This window comes from Babylonia areolata, chromosome 9 (genome assembly GCF_041734735.1).
Source record: "Babylonia areolata isolate BAREFJ2019XMU chromosome 9, ASM4173473v1, whole genome shotgun sequence".
Classification (NCBI taxonomy): Eukaryota; Metazoa; Mollusca; class Gastropoda; order Neogastropoda; family Buccinidae; genus Babylonia; species Babylonia areolata.
The window spans coordinates 35,422,266-35,440,157 of record NC_134884.1 but is presented as its reverse complement, the minus strand read 5'-3'; the positions used below and the strand labels follow the sequence as shown (position 1 = coordinate 35,440,157).

The following is a 17,892-nucleotide window of genomic DNA, read 5'->3' as shown; positions in this document are numbered from 1 at the left end:
ACAGTCTTTCCACTTACAGTAATATCAGGTGTGTGTGTGTAGGGGAGGGGGGGAGGAGGGGAATGGGGGACGTGGGGGGGGGGGGGGGGGAGTTGGTGCGACAAGCGCATTCTGATTTCCCCTTGACACGAGACGAGTGAAAGTAGAATGAGAGTTGTCCACCTTTGATCAACGACAGAGGGCTTCCTGTGTGTCATGTGACTTTGCTTTTCATTTCTCGGAGCTTGGAGGCAGACGTATTGCAGTCAAAATGTTTCCAGAATTGTCGTTCAATATCGACCATGGCTATCTGGAAGGTCTTGTTCGAGGCTTCAAATCCGGAATTTTGAGACAAGCAGATTATTTAAATCTTGTTCAGTGTGAAACACTGGAAGGTAAGTATTGTTTCTCGAGTAAAAAATCGTTCGTCATTTCTGCACTGATGACTGATGAACGTTGTCATCAGTGTCAGATGACAGTGGTGTCTACCAAGCAAAATTTTTGTTTATCCGTTAAACAGTGATTTGGATATAAAGTGAATATCGCCTGTACTGCTGCTTTGACTTAGAAGCACAATAATGATTAAGAAGACTAATCATTATTCAGTGACTGAGAGATCTTTTATCATTTATGGAAGACACATGACGATGATAATTCCTGGTTATATTTTTGACCTGGGCAAACATTAGTACCATGGAAACATTTTTCACGTTTTATTTACATCACACGCACATACACACACAGGTATATGCACAAAGTCGCACATACACAGTCTTGCGCTCAGTCACAGAATCATACACACACCATCAAACACTAATTGTCTCTCTCTCAGTGAATTTGTGGACTTAACGCGCACACACACATATATAGTACACGCACACACACACACACACAGAGTCTCGCACTGTCACACACTTGAACACAGACACACACACACTCTGTCATACCCCATCCCCCACCCCTCCCCACACACACACTTACACACACATATATATATACACTTGAAGTAATATATTTTCTCTTTTTCCCCCAGATCTGAAGCTCCACCTGCAGAGCACAGACTATGGAAACTTCCTGGCCAATGAGCCAAGCCCTTTGGCAGTGTCTGTCATTGATGACAAACTGAGGGAAAAGCTGGTAATTGAGTTCCAGCATTTGCGGAACCATTGCTTGGAACCTTTGGCTACCTTCCTTGACTACATGACGTGAGAATTTATTAGTTACAAATACTACTGCAAGTTTTTTTTGGTTTTTTTTTTATTTCCTTTTTTTAAAAATTGATATATGTTTTATAATACCATTACCAGGCTCCCTCTCGCATTCTGGTGAAGGGTCAGTAACTTCTCAAATGAAGACATGCTGAACAGAATTTGAAAAAAAAAAGAAAAGAAAAAAGCCTCAGAAAATATATCTTAAAAAATAGCAGGTAAAAAAAATGTTTTCAACTCTGTTGTAAATAAAATGTGACTCAAACAAGAAACTTATAAGAATATATGATATCAGTTACCCATTTCTTCTGTTCTTACACTGATATTACAGATCTGGGAATTGTGTGTGAGATTAAGACTTTTCATCACAGGGAATAAGGTGGCATTTATTTACTGACAAACAGTGTCACCAAAAGTAGAGAATTCAAATCATTTCTGATTTTCATGGATTGTAAAAATATGAGATAGTAAAGACTTTTTAAAAGATTTATATATTGTTTTGTTTTGCTTTTTATTTTGATTTCATTGTGAATATCCTTTGTAATATTGTATCATTTTTGTAATGGTGTGATATCATAGTCACTAGGCAGTAGTGTTTAATATGAATTAAATGTGAATCTGAAAAGAAAGCATGAGGCTTTGCATATCGCAGTGAAAAGCACTGCAAACATCACCATGTTGACAGGTACGGCTACATGATTGACAACATCATCCTTCTCATCACGGGCACACTGCATCAGCGACCAATCAGTGAGCTGATCACCAAGTGTCACCCCCTGGGAAGCTTTGAACAGATGGAGGCCATCCACATTGCCTCCACACCAGCTGAGCTGTACAATGCCGTGCTTGTGGACACACCTCTGGGTGGGTTATTCAATGCACTTCAGACCTTTTTTTGGGTACATCCTCACTAACGACAAATGATACTGATAGTATGCACCTCAAGATGCAGACATTCACCAAACCACCTTGGAAAAAGAGAATGTTTCTTAAATTTGAAGGTGTTTTTTTTTGTTTTTGTTTTTTTCTCCATAAAACAGTTCTTTCAAGATTTTAAGAATGAATTTTTTTTTAAATCACATTTGAATGAAAATGTTGACAAGGGAAAATATTTGCTTTCTAGTTTCTTATAATGTATGTGAAGTTTCTTGTCAGCAAGTTTCCAACAGCCGAAGTTGACTGTTCATACACACACACACACATGTATTACACACACACACACACACACACACACACACATATATATATATATATTATATATATATATATATATATGATTATTGCTTTTACAAGGAGAAAACGGCACAGATATGTGGATAATGGTTATTGTTTAGTGAAAAAAGAGAGGGCGGGGGGGTTGTTGGAGAACATTATTAGTTCTGAAACAGTAAGCTGTAAATCTTTAATTTTCTTTTATCTTATTACAGCTCCTTACTTCATTGACTGCATTCTGGAGCAGGATCTGGATGAAATGAACATCGAAATCATCAGAAACACATTGTACAAGGTATGTCTATTGCATGAGATCACAAAAAAGCCCATAGTACAGGCTATGCACACATGATAGATATCACTCCGTATTTTTGTTGAGAACAATGTAGAACAAAAGTTAGTGTATTATTGCTATTGTTAGTTTTGAAGAAGTGTTTAAACAGACAGCCTATTATAGTTTTGGAAAGTGTGTAGCTGGAATTGTTTAATGTTAAGCATTGTGTAGAGTCAAAGAATGAAAGTACATTATCAGTTCATTAGTGTTTTAAAGTATGCAAGCTCACACAGTTTGATTCTTGAACCCTGAAGGCTTCACCTGACGGCATTCTCCAGAAATAATCCTTACACACACACACACACAGTGTGTACCTCCCCTCTTTTCACTTGCTGTCACTCACAGACACACTTCGCCACAACCAGAAAGGTCAAGGGAGTAAATTTTCATGCATGGCAGACAAAATTTTCTGCTATGCAGTGTGAAACTGAAACTGTGCTCTGTTTGGTCGTACAGCATATGTTAATATAGCACTAGCATCCATGTGTCATTTGATGTGTGCTTTACCTCAGCACTGCAGTGAAGGGGTTAAACAAAATCCCCCCCCCCCCGCCCCCCTTGAATTGAATGACAGAGGACTGTTGCAAGGGAAGTAACTCATTCACTTCTTTCCAGTGTGTAAAAATGGTGGGTATAAAAGATTTTGGACTAGATGGCAAAACTCTGGGATTGCGCGCGGACAATTAATTTGTGGGTTATTCTGGAAATAGAATAAGTGAACATACAAAAAAAAACCCCAACATATTTGTGGATATTGTGATAATATCAGATCCTAATATTTTGACATGCAGGTTGATATTGTTGAAGTTACACTGAATATGTAGAAGTTATGCTGAATGTGTGGCTTAAGACTGATGAAGTTATGCCATATGTGTGTGTGTGTTTGCCAGGCATACCTGGAGGACTTCTACAACTTCTGCAAACAGATGGGAGGAGCAACAGCAGAAGTTATGTGTGAAGCTCTGGCAGTAAGTTTGCATTTTCTTTGTGGATTAGTGATTCCTTTTGAGGACTCACACTTAGCTCATTCTACCCCCACAGCTATATGGCTGCTACAACTTCCCTTGACCAACCCTACATGAGACTGCTGCAGAAAAAAGTAGGGTGATGTATTAAAACGGCGAAAATCGATGGAGAATTGTTGATTTAATTGGTCAAACAAAGCTTCGTTTCCATGCTTCCAGATTCCATAAATGGCTCACAATATTATCTGTAATTAGCAAGAATAAACAAAATTAGAATAGTGTATTGGTATTAGAATGCGCATACCTGGTCTGCAGGAGAAGTAATCATGGTACGAGTTAACTCGTATTTGGAGTAGAATAATAATAATAATATGTTATTTTTATATAGCGCTATAATACAAGCATAAGCAAGCTCTAAGCGCTTTACAATCCAGGACCTAAAGTGAAACAAGAAAGCATATAAAAAGTAGTAGAAACATAAAAACAATCAATATTATAAAAAAAGACACAATGCATAAAACTCACAAAGTAACATACTATCAATACTACAACTGTTACACTCCAACACTCACACTAACACCCACACACAGACACACACATGATCAAACAGCTGAGATGACAGCAATTTTCACTTAAAATACATACATGTAAAAAGGAACATAATTGTAATCTGCATGCCACAGCTTTTGTAAAAAATTTTAAATAAAATTTGGGACAGAAAAGGTAAAAGGGGTAAAAATCGGGTCATTTTCCCTTTCGAACCACACCACCACCATCCATCTACCCACTCCCATTCTCTCTACTCTCCCATCACACACACTCACTTTGCCATGGGCCTGGGACAACAGCACTATTTGAGTTATGACAAGTATTTTTTTTAAAGAGATAAGTTTAAAGATTTACTTTAACCTGATCTTGTGTATGCAGATATCCATTTGTCCAGAAATATGATATTTTATTGCAAATTACCCGACTAATATGTTAGTAATCAACAAGTTGAAAATGTGACAAAAAACAAAACACTGATTTCAAAACAACAGCATGTCACTAAAAATATATAAAATGGGAAACATCATGTGTTTTGTGTTCTTTATTCATTTACCTTTCAGAAAATATATACTTTAATGGGTCTTTCTCCAGTAACAAAGAGCACAGAATTTTTTGAAAATTTATACCCGTTTTTGTGAAAAAACCTTGGCAAATAGATTTCACTTAAATCTTATTTTCCTGGCAGCGAAAGGGTTAAGGAAAAGGGGCTTAAATTTTTGTTTCAGTGCCATTTGTGGTTAAAGGGAAAGAAATCATGTACGACACAGGCTAGACTATAGGTTACTTGCCTTAACTTGCTTTTCCAATCCAACGTTCTCCCCCACCCCTGTTTCTCTCTCTTTTTCTGATTAGCTGCATAACATGCTGCAGTGCAGTTTATTTGAGAAATATGCCATTTAGGCTGCAGCATAATCACATGGTCATGTCATTTGGTTAACAAATCTTATTCAGAAAACATTTTGTACACTTAAACATTGGAGCAACAACAAGCTAGAATATGTCATTTGGGTTGCAGTGTGTTCACATGAATTTAATCATACTTCTGGAGACGTAATTTGTAACCATCGCTGTTAACAAATATCGCTTTATATTGTCAGTTTGAGGCTGACCGGCGTGCGTTCATCATCACCATCAACTCGTTTGGCACGGAGCTGACCAAGGAGGACAGGGAGAAGCTGTACCCACGCTGTGGCACACTGTACCCTGATGGCCTGGACATGCTGTCACAGTGTGAGGACTACGAGCAGGTCCGCGCGGTCGCTGACTACTACGCTGTAAGTACCACTTTTCAGTGTGTTATACTTATATCTTCCCAACAGCAGTAGACAGAGAACACTTCTTGTGAATCAGAAGTAATGTTTTATACTGAATTTTCATTACAGTGAAATGTTCTGTAACAGTGGTCCGTGTTACTGTCTCCTTTATGACTGGCAGTGCTTGTGGTCTTCCTAGTTTGCTACTGTTCACATTAAATTTTTTTCCCCTTCAGTTTTGGTGACTATATTAATAGGGGAAAATAGTGTTCTCATTAAAGTTAAAGGATCTTTGTTGTTAGATGTTCAATTGTTAAGTGATTTTTTTTCCAAATCCATTTAGTTCTGTTTGATGATAATAATATTAGGTTCTTAGATTTTGCAGTAAATTCTGTTCATACCTAGTTTTAAAGAACGAGGTAAGGAAACAACCTTGTAACTTCCAGTCACCATATTGAATGACTGTATCTGTTGACCAGGAGTACAAAGAGCTGTTTGATGAATCTGGCACCAACCCTGGAGACAAGACCCTGGAAGACAAGTTCTTTGAACATGAGGTCAGTTTGGAAGGAGAAGTTAGCACTCACTTTGTTTGCTTGCTTGCTTCATCCAGTGTTTGTGATCTGTTTGTTTAATTTTGTTTTGATAAGCTCAAGATATTTTTCAAAGGTTGTGGGGCGAGACATATTGATTCAGTCTTTTAAATTTTAAGTGACCTTTTTACAATCTTTTGATTTCTCATTGATATTGGAATACAAGTAAACGACTGATTAAAGAGAAAAATTCATATATGTTGTTGCAGTTAAATCCTCTCTCTCACACATTGCCTCTAGGCCACAGAATATCTGTTGTCTTTCAATGACATCCTTTTCAGTCATGATTAATCAACATGTGAGATACAAAATGGGATATTATGTGCATTGACATGAATATCTATGTGCAGCATTTCTATGTTGACCTCTCTTTCTCTCTCTCTCTTCTCTCTTCTCTCTCTCTCTCTCCTTTTCTGCTATTCCCTCTTTCTTACTTTCTCAATGAACATTGACCAGTGAAAATAAGGAACAGTTTCAGTTTCAAAGAGGGGGGTTTCAAGGATGTTGCAAAGATACTGAATGTTTACACAGCAGTCCAACAAAACAGAACAGAACAGTGTTGGTGAACACCATTGTGTGTGTGTGTGTGCGTGCCTGTGTGTGGACGTGCGTGTGTGCGCGCGTGTGTGTGTGTGCGTGCATGTGTTCATGTGTGTGTGTGTGTATGTGCAGGTGAAGCTGATGAAGAACGCCTTCATGCACCAGTTCCAGTTCGGAGTGTTCTATGCGTACGTCAAGCTCAAGGAGCAGGAGATTCGCAATATCATCTGGATTGCCGAGTGTGTTTCCCAGCGCCATAGAGCCAAGATTGACAGCTACATCCCTGTCTTCTAGGACACTTCAGTTTAGCTGTCACTGACAAATGTCAACCTTTTTTTTTCCTTTCATTTCTATTTTTCAGGTTCAGCATTTTTTGGAAGTTTGAAGTGTGACTGAAGTAGCAAATATTTTAGAAAGGTGACATGTAGCAAGTGCTTTTCACGGAATAGCACAGTAATTATGTATATTTTATCATCTTCTTTTTTTTTTCTTTTTTCTTATTGTTTATATGACAGTTGGGGGCTCAGGTCCTGTTTATGAGGTTCTGTACAGCAGTACATTCATTAGATTTGGTTTTGTTTACAAAAAGACTGGAAACTGTAGAAGGTCATTCAACTTTTTATTTCAGTGAAAGACCATGATGATGAATACAGACTGTGATCTGCTCTCTGTGAAACCTCATTTGTTTAGATGTGTGTGATGTTTGAGTCATGAAAATAAAGTACTACACATGATGACTTGTGGTTAGTTACATTATTATTGATGGTTGTGAAACAGCATACAGAGGCAAACGGTCTTGATAAGAAAAAATGAATTTAGCTAGTTTAGAGGTTCTTCTGTGCTTACCTCTGCAGTATGTAAAAAGCATCCATCTGGAGGTTCATCGTAGTTGATATTTGTTTTTCCCCTCTGCAGTATCTGTAGAACATTTTCTTTGATGGTTGAATTTGGAATGTCTTTCTCACAGCTGGTAGTAAAGTAGTTGGTAACTACTTTGGTGGATACCGCATAGGTACGTACACTGTTTGATATGGGTCTTTGTAGTCAGTCAGTCGTGTTCGTGAAATAATTGAACTCCAGTTCATGATTTTGAATTACAAGTGATTTACAGTTGCAATATTATGTCACACTGAAGTTGTCATCTGGAGCTGGTTGGTGTGTGGGAGATGCATGTATGTGGGTTGATTTGTTCTGAGAGTCACTGTTTGGCTGCAGGTATGTATACACCATTATTTGTGTCGGCTTTGTTTCTGTGATAAAGATTTTTTTGGAAATGCGAACAAAGGAAAGTAGCAGTTATGCAGTGTCTCAGCATGGCTGTAAGTGTAGCTGAGGTTTAAAAAAAAATTAGATAAAATGAAGTGTATATGATCATGGTTTGATGAAAGAGTAGGCAGTTATTAATTTTAAACAAAACCAGTGCTTTTGGCATGATGTGGCCATATGACATTGTGTTCACTTATCTATTTTTTAAGGGGGGGAGGTAAGAAACACTTGCATGTTAGATATTCATCTGTTTTCTCAGTGTTCTCTAAAATAAACGGAGCTGGCTGCTGCATAAACTCACTGTCGCCTTCACACATGCTAATATGCAAACACCGGTATCACTGTACATTGCAACATGACACAAAGTGATATCACACACACTTACGTACTCTCTATCTGTCTCTCCCTCTCTCCTAGTCACACAGAATTGACACTACATATGTACACACAACATAGACCTTTGCTTCATAAGATTGTTTCATTCAATAAAAAATACATGTTTGCAGAGATATGACTTGTCTATCCCTTTCTTTCTGATTTTAAGATAGTTGTTAGTTTTGCAAGTTATAGATTGAAAAAGCATCACTTTGTTTTTGACTGTGCTAATTTTCAACTATTATATGCAGTCTATGTTAATTTACATTATGTTTGTGTGTGAGTGTGCATGTACATGTACATGTGCAAGCACGAATGTGCGTTCATGCATGTGTGTTTGTGTCTGGTGTAATATTTTAATTTTGAGGCTTTTTATAGTACAATGTGTACATAGTTTCTGTGTTGGAGAGTAGATGATGTGTGTGCTTAGTCATGTATGAGCAGGTTATCAAGAATTTTTTTGGTAAGAAATTTGAAATCTTTTATTTATTAGTATCGCTGACAACTTTGTTTTTGTTTGTCTTTTTTGGAAGGAATTTTTTAATGTTTTTTAACTTTTCTTTTTTTTTCTTTCTTTTTTTTTAAAAAAAGAAGAATCTACAATAGTGTTAAAACACAGTAGTGGTGTTGTTTTAAGAAATGAATGTGTTCAGATCAGTACATGTTACAGTTTTGAAATTGGATATAAACATTCCCTGTGGTAAATTTGTGTAATATGAGTGATAGAAATGTGTAATCCACTTAATGAAAATAAACTTTGTCATGATCGCAGTTATGAATGTCTGCTAATTGTTTCTGCTCGTTTTTGAAATGTCATGCTCTTGCACATAATGTTGTGCATCTTTGTCTTTTCAAGGGAAAATTGATACTTGTCCCCTTTCATGGCAATACCTTTATTTTTCCATGTTGAGCATACATTTCCACTGCAGCTCTCTGTTTCACATGTAGATACATGTGCGCGCGCATACACACACACACACACACACACTCATACACACACTCATACACACACACACTTTTTCAGAAACACTCAGGTAAACATACATTATACACATGGCCAAACAGGGTGGCATATATAAACACATGTTCATAGTTAAGTATGTTTTGATACCATACATCAAATATCAGATATATTTCAGTGACCATAAAGAAAAATATTGAAACAAAAAAATTTCCGGCATTTAATTCAGAGGATTTGATTATTAAACTAAAGCAACCTGGAAAGGGCATTCCCTCTGTAGTTTTCAAAACAATAATAGACATCTGACAAATAACATGAACCGAAAATCAGGTCTTGAATAGCATTATTCAGACCTACATCTAATGGTATTGCTCAGATACCAATGAAACCACAGAATAAAAAAAATTATATCTTTAAAAGCATTTATATTGTTGCAGTTAAAGTCTTCATCTTAATCTATCTCTCTCTGTGTCTCTTTGGATCTCAGTCCGTCTCCATTGTCCTCCTCCCTCTCTTGATAACTGTTCACTTGTCAAGCTATTCATCTTTCAAGATGTTCAAATGTGTAGATTGATCCATATACACATATCTACTCAAAAGTTTTCAGTCACAGTGTTTGGTAACTGATTCTTCTTTTCTCAATTGTCTTCAAAGAGACAGCTTGCACTGTAGATAGGCCAAACTGAGTATTCACAACACAAAACTGGTGAACAGCAGCCATGCATCTTTTTCCTTGGGACTATCCAATAACATAATGTGATCCGCTTTAAACACATCAACATAATCCTGAAAATGTACAAATATAATTCGCACTGCTAGCCTACAGAAAGAGAATGGGATTGAATCCCACATTTGGAAGTATTTTCTCTTCCATTAGACCTTGTTGGGTGGTCTGGATGTTAGTCATTCAGAGGAGATGATAAACCAAGGGTGGTGCTGCACTGTAGTGACACACTGTCCCTGTGGAGAGCAGCCTGAACTTCACACAGAGAAAAATGTGTTGTGACAAAGAGAAATACATTACAATGCAATATATAACCATCCTACCATCAGAAGTGCTTCCCTCCGACCATAGCAGAGCAGAACATTCTCCCATCAGGCGGAGGCCTTCAATTCCCAGATCTAACCCACCATTCCCTTCCCATCCACCCACCCCCAACTCTAGTGCAGTCCCCCTCTTCTGTATACTTACCCCACCCCCCCACACCCCCACCCCCATCCTTATATCCTTCACTGATCCTCCGGCAGCCTTGTTTTCTGATTGTCTTTTTTTTATCTATTTATTTTTTTATGGACATTAATATCTCGCAGAACACCACTGAAAATGTCATCAGAAGAAGAAGAGTATAGCCTACCAACCGAGAAACCTTTTCTCTCTCTCTCTCTCTTGTTTTATTTTATTCTATTTTTTACGTTGTGGCTTGTGGACCTAGTTATCCAATGCTAATTTGAAACTTGGAAAAGAAAAAGAGTAGTCTCCACCGTTAACTGAAAGTGTGAAATTATTTACTGTAGCTGAAAGCAGCAGATTGAAGTACTATGCCCATAAAATGTTTTGCCCACGAATCATTGTGCAAATACTCAATTTCTGCAGTCTCAACCATATCGAGGTGGAAGGTCATGAGGCATGGTGTTCACAATGATTTTTTTTTTTTTTTTTTTTTTTTTTGCATCCCATTTTCTGTTCATTTCATAATTTCACACCAGCAGAGACATACTTATCCGGGACTGAAAGCATGTTTAAGACAAAACTTTAACAAAATCAAATCTCAAGTTAATATCATATAATTATAAGCTTAAATGTTGACTGACCAAAATTGTTTCAAAATGCAAAGGGGGGAGGGGGGGTGCGGGGAGAGGGGCGGGGTGTGCGGATGAAGGGGGGGGGGGGGGAGGAGAGGAGAAGAAAAAGGATTTCCTAAACTTCATGGTACTCAAATTTTCATTCTTTCATATGTCATTTTTTCCCGTTATCGTGATTCAGACGTATTATCTATAATAATAATAATAATAATATATTTTGTAAATTGAAAGGCTGTGGAGGATGTGCTGGGGGTAGGGGGGTCGGAGGGTAGGGGTTAGATAACACATACTCAGATAATTCGAGAGCTCACGACTTGTTTCATGGGAAACATCACGAAGAGGATCTGAAATGGATTACTGATAAAAAAAAATTTAAAAAAAAATAAAAAAAGAAAGAAAAAAAGTTCATTTCGTGTCGTGTGAATCATACTAAACACACAAAAGGCGATGTTCACATAATTCCAAGGAGAGTTCGCGCACACCACGAAGCGATCAATGTTTATTCGCATTTTAGCAGGTGTTTGAAAAAAACAAATGAAAGAAGCGAGCAGCATGCATTTAGACTGCTAAACACGATACGATCTTCTTTTCATTGTTGTCAAATCTCTGGGAAGGACATTTTCCGCCGACAGTCACTGACTTAACTCTGGATCAATGGATCCTGAATTAAGAGTGTGAAGTCATAAAATTTAATAGTTTTTTTTAATAAATTTTAATGTAATCTTATTTATTTCGTTGTCTATTTTTATTTTTTCTTGCTGGGGATGTTTCACTTTGATGATGTTGGATACAGATTTTGGTTTGAGATGTACTGATGTAAAACTGACGACAGACAGACAGAAGTATAAGACTTTTTTTGTGCCGATGATGGTTCTTTACATGCGTATCGGTAGACAACCATTTGGTCACTAGTCTCATCCGTCGGCAACGGTATTAACTTATTCACTTCACATCTCTGTCTGTCTGTCTGTCTCTCAGTCTCTTTCTCTCTCCGAGTATGTGTATGTCAGTGTCAAGTTGTCACGGCATGCCGCGCTTGCGTGTAGTAGTGCACGTGCATCAAGTTACGCTAAACATATGTACGGAGCACATGTGCGCTACCAACTCAGCACAGGCTGACAAATACTGATAAACTTCTTCTTCTTCTGCGTTCACTCGTATGCACACGAGTGGGCTTTTACGTGTATGACCGTTTTTACCCCGCCATGTAGGCAGCCATACTCCGTTTTCGGGGGTGTGCATGCTGGGTATGTTCTTGTTTCCATAACCCACCGATCGCTGACATGGATTACAGGATCTTTAACGTGCGTATTTGATCTTCTGCTTGCATATGCACACGAAGGGGGTTCAGGCACTAGCAGGTCTGCACATATGTTGACCTGGGAGATCGTAAAAATCTCCACCCTTTACCCACCAGGCGCCGTCACCGTGAGTCGAACCCCGTACCTTCAGATTGACAGTCCAACGCTTTAACCACTCGGCTATTGCGCCCGTCACTGATAAACAAATGTCACTTCATATCACGCGCATGGATAAAAAGTGTATAAAAAACAAAAATAATAAATAAAATAAAGAAAAGAAAAGAAAGAAAGAAAATAGGTCAGTGTGATGAGTACTCGCCCCTGCAGTCCTCGACCGATGATCTCTGTTAGGTGCAAATTTAATTAAAGGCCAGTTCGTGGTTGGACTTTAACACGGATGTTTCTACCGGATCCTGGGTATGATGTCACCGCATTGAGGGAAAAGAAAGAAGAAGAAGAAGAAAAAAACGAAGATTGAAGAAGAAGAAAAAGGAAGGACTCGTGTGGGGCGTGGGCCGTGCCGCGGGGCGGGTTGTGGCGAGCTGAGGTTCGACTCTGCTATCGTGACCTCAGTTCAGTTACTGACTCATCAAGCGGAGGCCGCGCGTCACAGCGTTCGGACAAATACGTATACTCTACACCACATCTGCTAAGCAGATATTGTACCACTGACCTGATCAGCAGCAGCTTAACTTGCACTGAATCCAACGCGCCTAGTCATGCCGTGAAGAAGGAAAAAATAGAAAAGAAAAGAAAAACAGGATATATAAACAAATAAATGGATAAGTCATCAAATTAATGAATAAATCAATTAGAATAGATAAACAGATAAATGAATAAATAAATCTAAAAAATAAAATGCAAGTAAGCAAGCGAATACTAGATAAAGAATATGAAATGAAATGTGGAGAAAAGACGATGAAAAAAACCCAACCAATTAAAAAAAAAAAATCGACAAAAAACAATCAGCAATTATATGTAAACACACACACACATACACACACCCTAGCACAGCCACACACACACACAAACACGCGCGCGCGCGCGACACACACACCGACACACACACACACACACACACACACACACACACACACACACACACACACACACACACACACACACACACACACACACACACAGTGCACAACAGACTGATATCATAGTCGTGACCTCGATCAGTTTTCTGAACTCAGTGTTGTTTTGTATCAATGCGCGCGAAGACTGATCTGAGAGATAACTAACCTAACCCAAGACGCGGCGGCGAATTCCACGCACGGGACGTACGATCTGTGCCAGCTCACCCGTTGCTCTTGTGTGTGTGTGTGTGTGTGTGTGTGTGTGTGTGTGTGTGTGTGCGCGGTGTGTGTGTGTGTGTGTGTGTGTGTGTGTGTGTGTGTGTGTGTGGTGTTTTGTTTTTCCTCCCTTTTCCGCCATTGCCTACCCCAGTAACCCCGTTTACCTATCTCGTGTCTGGTGTGTGCAGGTAGCTGGTTCCCTCTGTACTGTGGAGTAGAGCCGCCATAATTTTACTCAGTTCTATTGTTTTTTTTTGGGTTTTTTTTCTTCTTCTTTTTTCGATTGGGAGTGTCAGGCATTTGCTGGCAGTGGCATGAAAGCTGCATCTCTCTCTCTCTCTCGCTGTGTGTGTGTGTGTGTGTGTGTGTGTGTGTGTGTGTGTGTGTGTGCGTGCCGCGCACCATATACCGGGAACACAGAGTATGATAAACGGTGAGAGAGAGAGAGAGAAGTGATAATTTGTATTTTTGCCGCGCGGAGTATTTCAGTCGAAATTGAAAGTAGATTGTGTGTGTGTGTGTGTGTGTGTGTGTGTGTGTGTGTGTGTGTGTGTGTGTCGTGTGTGTGTGTGTGTGTGTGTGTGTGTGTGTGTGTGTGCGTGTGTATGTGTGTGTCCGGCAGTATGTGTGTCTGCCGTGTGCCAGTGTGTGTGTGTGTGTGTGTGTGTGTGTGTGTGTGTGTGTGTGTGTGCGTGTGTGTGTGTGTGTGTGTGTGTGTGTGTGTGTGTGTGTGTGTGTGTGTGTGTGTGTGTGTGTGTGTGTGTGTGTTTACGATAGCATTTACAATAGCGATGGTTGCCACTCATCAGTATCAAAAGAAATCACTGATGCCTGCACGGTGTGCATCAGTATGGTACATCAGCGCGCAAGGTTGTCAGTGGATCGAGATGTGCCGCCGGGTGGGGTTGGGCGTGGGGTCGGAAGTTGTCAGTTGAGGCCTCAGTGTCGTCACGTTTTCCCACATTTAGAGACTCAGTACATAATTATGTCACAAGGCCTGTTGCAATTAAGTTACACATACAGCACAAGATCACAAAATTATTCATAACGCGGCACGCGGCCACAAAAGAAACTTTGAGAAGACTAAGAAGAAGAAGAACTTCGAGAAAAGCCGACCGAAAAACAACACACTGACGGCAAGGAATACATCAACACAGTCTATAGGGTAGGCTATTCATTAATCACATCAGTACAATGTCCATGCAGTTTGAGATCACGTTAATAATGTTAAGAGTCCATAGTCCATAAACGCTGAAGAAATCTGCCAGTTGCTTCACTGAGTTAAACATATCGCACACGCGCGGCTGCCATACCGGTGTTGCTCCTAAAGCCTTCAAAAAAGAAAAGAAAAGAAGTTAATATCTACCCTGCACCTTTTTAACTGATGGCACAACAACCACTAACGCCATGATTAATTTGAGTAAACACCCGGCAGCAGCCACACCCGGGTTCACCTGCCATGTCTCACGGTCTCACTGAGATATGTATATGTTTACATCACTATAATATATACATTTATTTGCTTATTTATCATCATTGTTGTCTTATTTATTTATTTATTTATTATTGTTATTATTTTATTATTATCATTACTACTATCTTTTTATATTATAATTATTATTTATTTATTTATTTAAGCTTATCTATTATTTATTCACCTTTCTTCTTCTTTTTTTTTTCTCACTGAAGGCCTGACTAAGCGCGTTGGGTTACGCTGCTGGTCAGGCATCTGCTTGGCAGATGTGGTGTAGCGTATATGGATTTGTCCGAACGCAGTGACGCCTCCTTGAGCTACTGAAACTGAAAACTGAAACTCAGTATAATATGTCTGTATGGTCTCAGTGTCTCAGGCAGCGCCGGCACTGAGTGGCTGGAAGTGGTAGCGTCAGTAACACTGATATCAGGGTGTATATAGGTATAGTCCACTGAGATATATAGACATATATCTATCTCAGTATGGTATAGTTTCTCTCGTGATCAGTCAGTGTCGCCACAACGAAAGCAAACACAGCACTTCAAACTGAGTAAGCAACTTGAAATCCATGGCCAGCACAGCCGGCGGGAGCTCTGACCATGCTGGAAGTGATCTTCGCGGTGTGTGTGTGTGTGTGTGTGTGTGTGTGTGTGTGTGTGTGTGACGGTGTGTGTCAGTGTGTGTGTGCGTGTGTATGTCAGTGTGTGTGTGTGTGTCACGGTGTGTATGTGTGTGTGTCACGATGTGTGTGTCAGTGTGTGTGTATGTGTGTTTGTGTGTGACGGAGAGAGAGAGTGCGTGTGTGTTGGACAGAGTAAGTGTGTGTGTGTGTGTGTGTGTGTGTGTGTGTGTGTGTTGACAGACTGAGAGAGAGAGAGAGAGAGAGAGAGAGAGAGAGAGAGAGAGAGAGAGAGAGAGAGAGAGAGTGGTATCAAAATGTCATATGTATCTTTTGAAATACATTTCTTCATGGAATTTCTTAATGGAACATGGTAGTATCAGTCAATACGTTTATGGGCAAATGAGTTGCCCTCTGTATCATTGCCTGAGCTGTTGTGGAGAATATTCGATTGTGTCAACCCATCATAAACTCCCCTGCACGCTTTTTTTTTAAGCCGATTTATCTTTGGCTGACATTTTATGCCAACGGTGAACATCGTTGTATTTCTTGTTGCAGACCACAGCTGCAGTGTGTCAGAAACACACACACACACTCCACGGATTCCACAACCAAGCACAAGCACCTGTTTACATTATGGAGGCGCGGCTCTGAACAAAAAATTTACCAAGGTCAAGGTGAACCAAGTCATGTGACTTTGCCATGTAATCCGCCAGCGGATGAGAATACACACACACAAGTACACACACAGACGTGTACGGAGGACAAACAGGAACTGGTTAACTTCAAATTTGAAGTACCGGAGCGGTGAAGTGTCACCTTCACAACGTCTTTTAAACCGTAAACAGATTGTCCGACGACCCATCGTTGAAACCATGAGCGACGTCTCTTCCGGGGAAGGTAAGTGTTGGTTTTGTTGGTTAAAGCACATCGCTGACACATCGACATGCTCGTAGAAAGCGTTCGTACAACCTGGCACGCGTATCAGTGCACAAGCACCGAACTTGACCAACTGGCGGACTAAATTTACTTAGCCTTGTTTGTAATATTTCGTGTGGATTCACGAACCCTTCAGAGTTTTCATTTATTCAGTATGGGGTTCGTTAGGTCAAGTGGGTCGGGGGGATTAATTTCAGCGCGCACTGATATATAACGTAGTAGACCTTATTTCGTTTCGTGGCAGTATCCGTGAATCGAGGCGATCAGCTGTTTTGGGTCACAACTGCCCCCGCAGTACAGAAACAAACCAAGTCACGAGGCCATGACCGAATGAATGAAACTAATGGGAATAGTTGGATGTATCGGGTTTCATTTGTGGCTTGTGTTGTCAGCGTGTGTACAAGCGCATGGCCTGACACAGTTTTTACGGTCAACTTGATGTTTTGAGAAATATGTAGGTCGAGTAAACCCCTCCACCCGGCAATACCCACAATAGATTGCACCCCACGTACCCCTTTAGAATGTAATAAGTAGTGTTCCAAACAACTCGTGGACGTTCACGCCGCCAGTCACACAGAGGAGTGGAGGGGAAGAAAAGTGGAAACAGCACCCCACCCAACAACCAGAGGCACACAGTGGACACATACATGCATGCACATATAAGGTGCACACACAAACATATGCAAGATTACAATGTACTTACCACTCACATTGAAACACACACACACACACACACACACACACACACACACTGCACATATACTGCACATGCTACACACACACACACACATGTACACACAATGTACAAACACACACACACACACACACACACACACACACACAAACACACACACAAACACTTATTTTAAGAGAAGGGTCACTGATTTTTCTGCTGCCTTTCTCACATTGCCAGTGTCATGGGCACCAAACACACATGCACACACAAACACGCACGCACACACACAACACAACACACAACCACACTCACTTCATACACATAAATAGTGACAGACACAAACATACACACACACACACACACAACACTTCACACACATGCACGCACATGTGTACATGCACACTATACACCCACTCTACACACACACACTACAAAGACATACTAACATATTCCCACACACCCCCCAACCCCACCTCCACACACACACACACACACATGATGTGCACACACACACACACACACACACACACACACACACACACACACA

The 17,892-nt window shown here is 39.9% G+C and overlaps 2 protein-coding genes across 2 annotated transcripts in view; both read left to right on the top strand.

Moving 5' to 3' along the window:
* Positions 1–182: 182 nt before the first annotated feature.
* Positions 183–9,045, top strand: LOC143285406 (V-type proton ATPase subunit d 1-like). Its single transcript, XM_076592660.1, has 8 exons — positions 183–374; positions 1,013–1,184; positions 1,873–2,051; positions 2,615–2,694; positions 3,624–3,701; positions 5,345–5,521; positions 5,980–6,057; positions 6,766–9,045. Exons 1-8 carry the CDS (start codon positions 251–253, stop codon positions 6,925–6,927), a joined length of 1,050 nt encoding a protein of 349 aa, XP_076448775.1. The 5' UTR covers positions 183–250; the 3' UTR covers positions 6,928–9,045.
* Positions 9,046–16,439: 7,394 nt separating this feature from the next.
* The window catches only part of LOC143285405 (hepatocyte nuclear factor 4-gamma-like), an 85,558-nt gene continuing 84,105 nt past the window's right edge, over positions 16,440–17,892 (top strand). Inside the window, exon 1 of the mRNA XM_076592658.1 lies at positions 16,440–16,630. Within this exon, the coding sequence (XP_076448773.1) occupies positions 16,450–16,630 (181 nt within the window). The 5' untranslated portion in view covers positions 16,440–16,449. The remainder of the gene's footprint in view (positions 16,631–17,892) is intronic.

Excerpts from the sequence above, each read along its gene's own strand:
- LOC143285406 (XM_076592660.1), top strand. The coding sequence starts at position 251 with ATGTTTCCAGAATTGTCGTTCAATATCGACCATGGCTATCTGGAAGGT. Across the intron at positions 2,695-3,623 it reads TCAGAAACACATTGTACAAG|GCATACCTGGAGGACTTCTA; the intron begins GTATGTCTATTG and ends TGTGTTTGCCAG. Across the intron at positions 5,522-5,979 it reads CGGTCGCTGACTACTACGCT|GAGTACAAAGAGCTGTTTGA; the intron begins GTAAGTACCACT and ends TCTGTTGACCAG.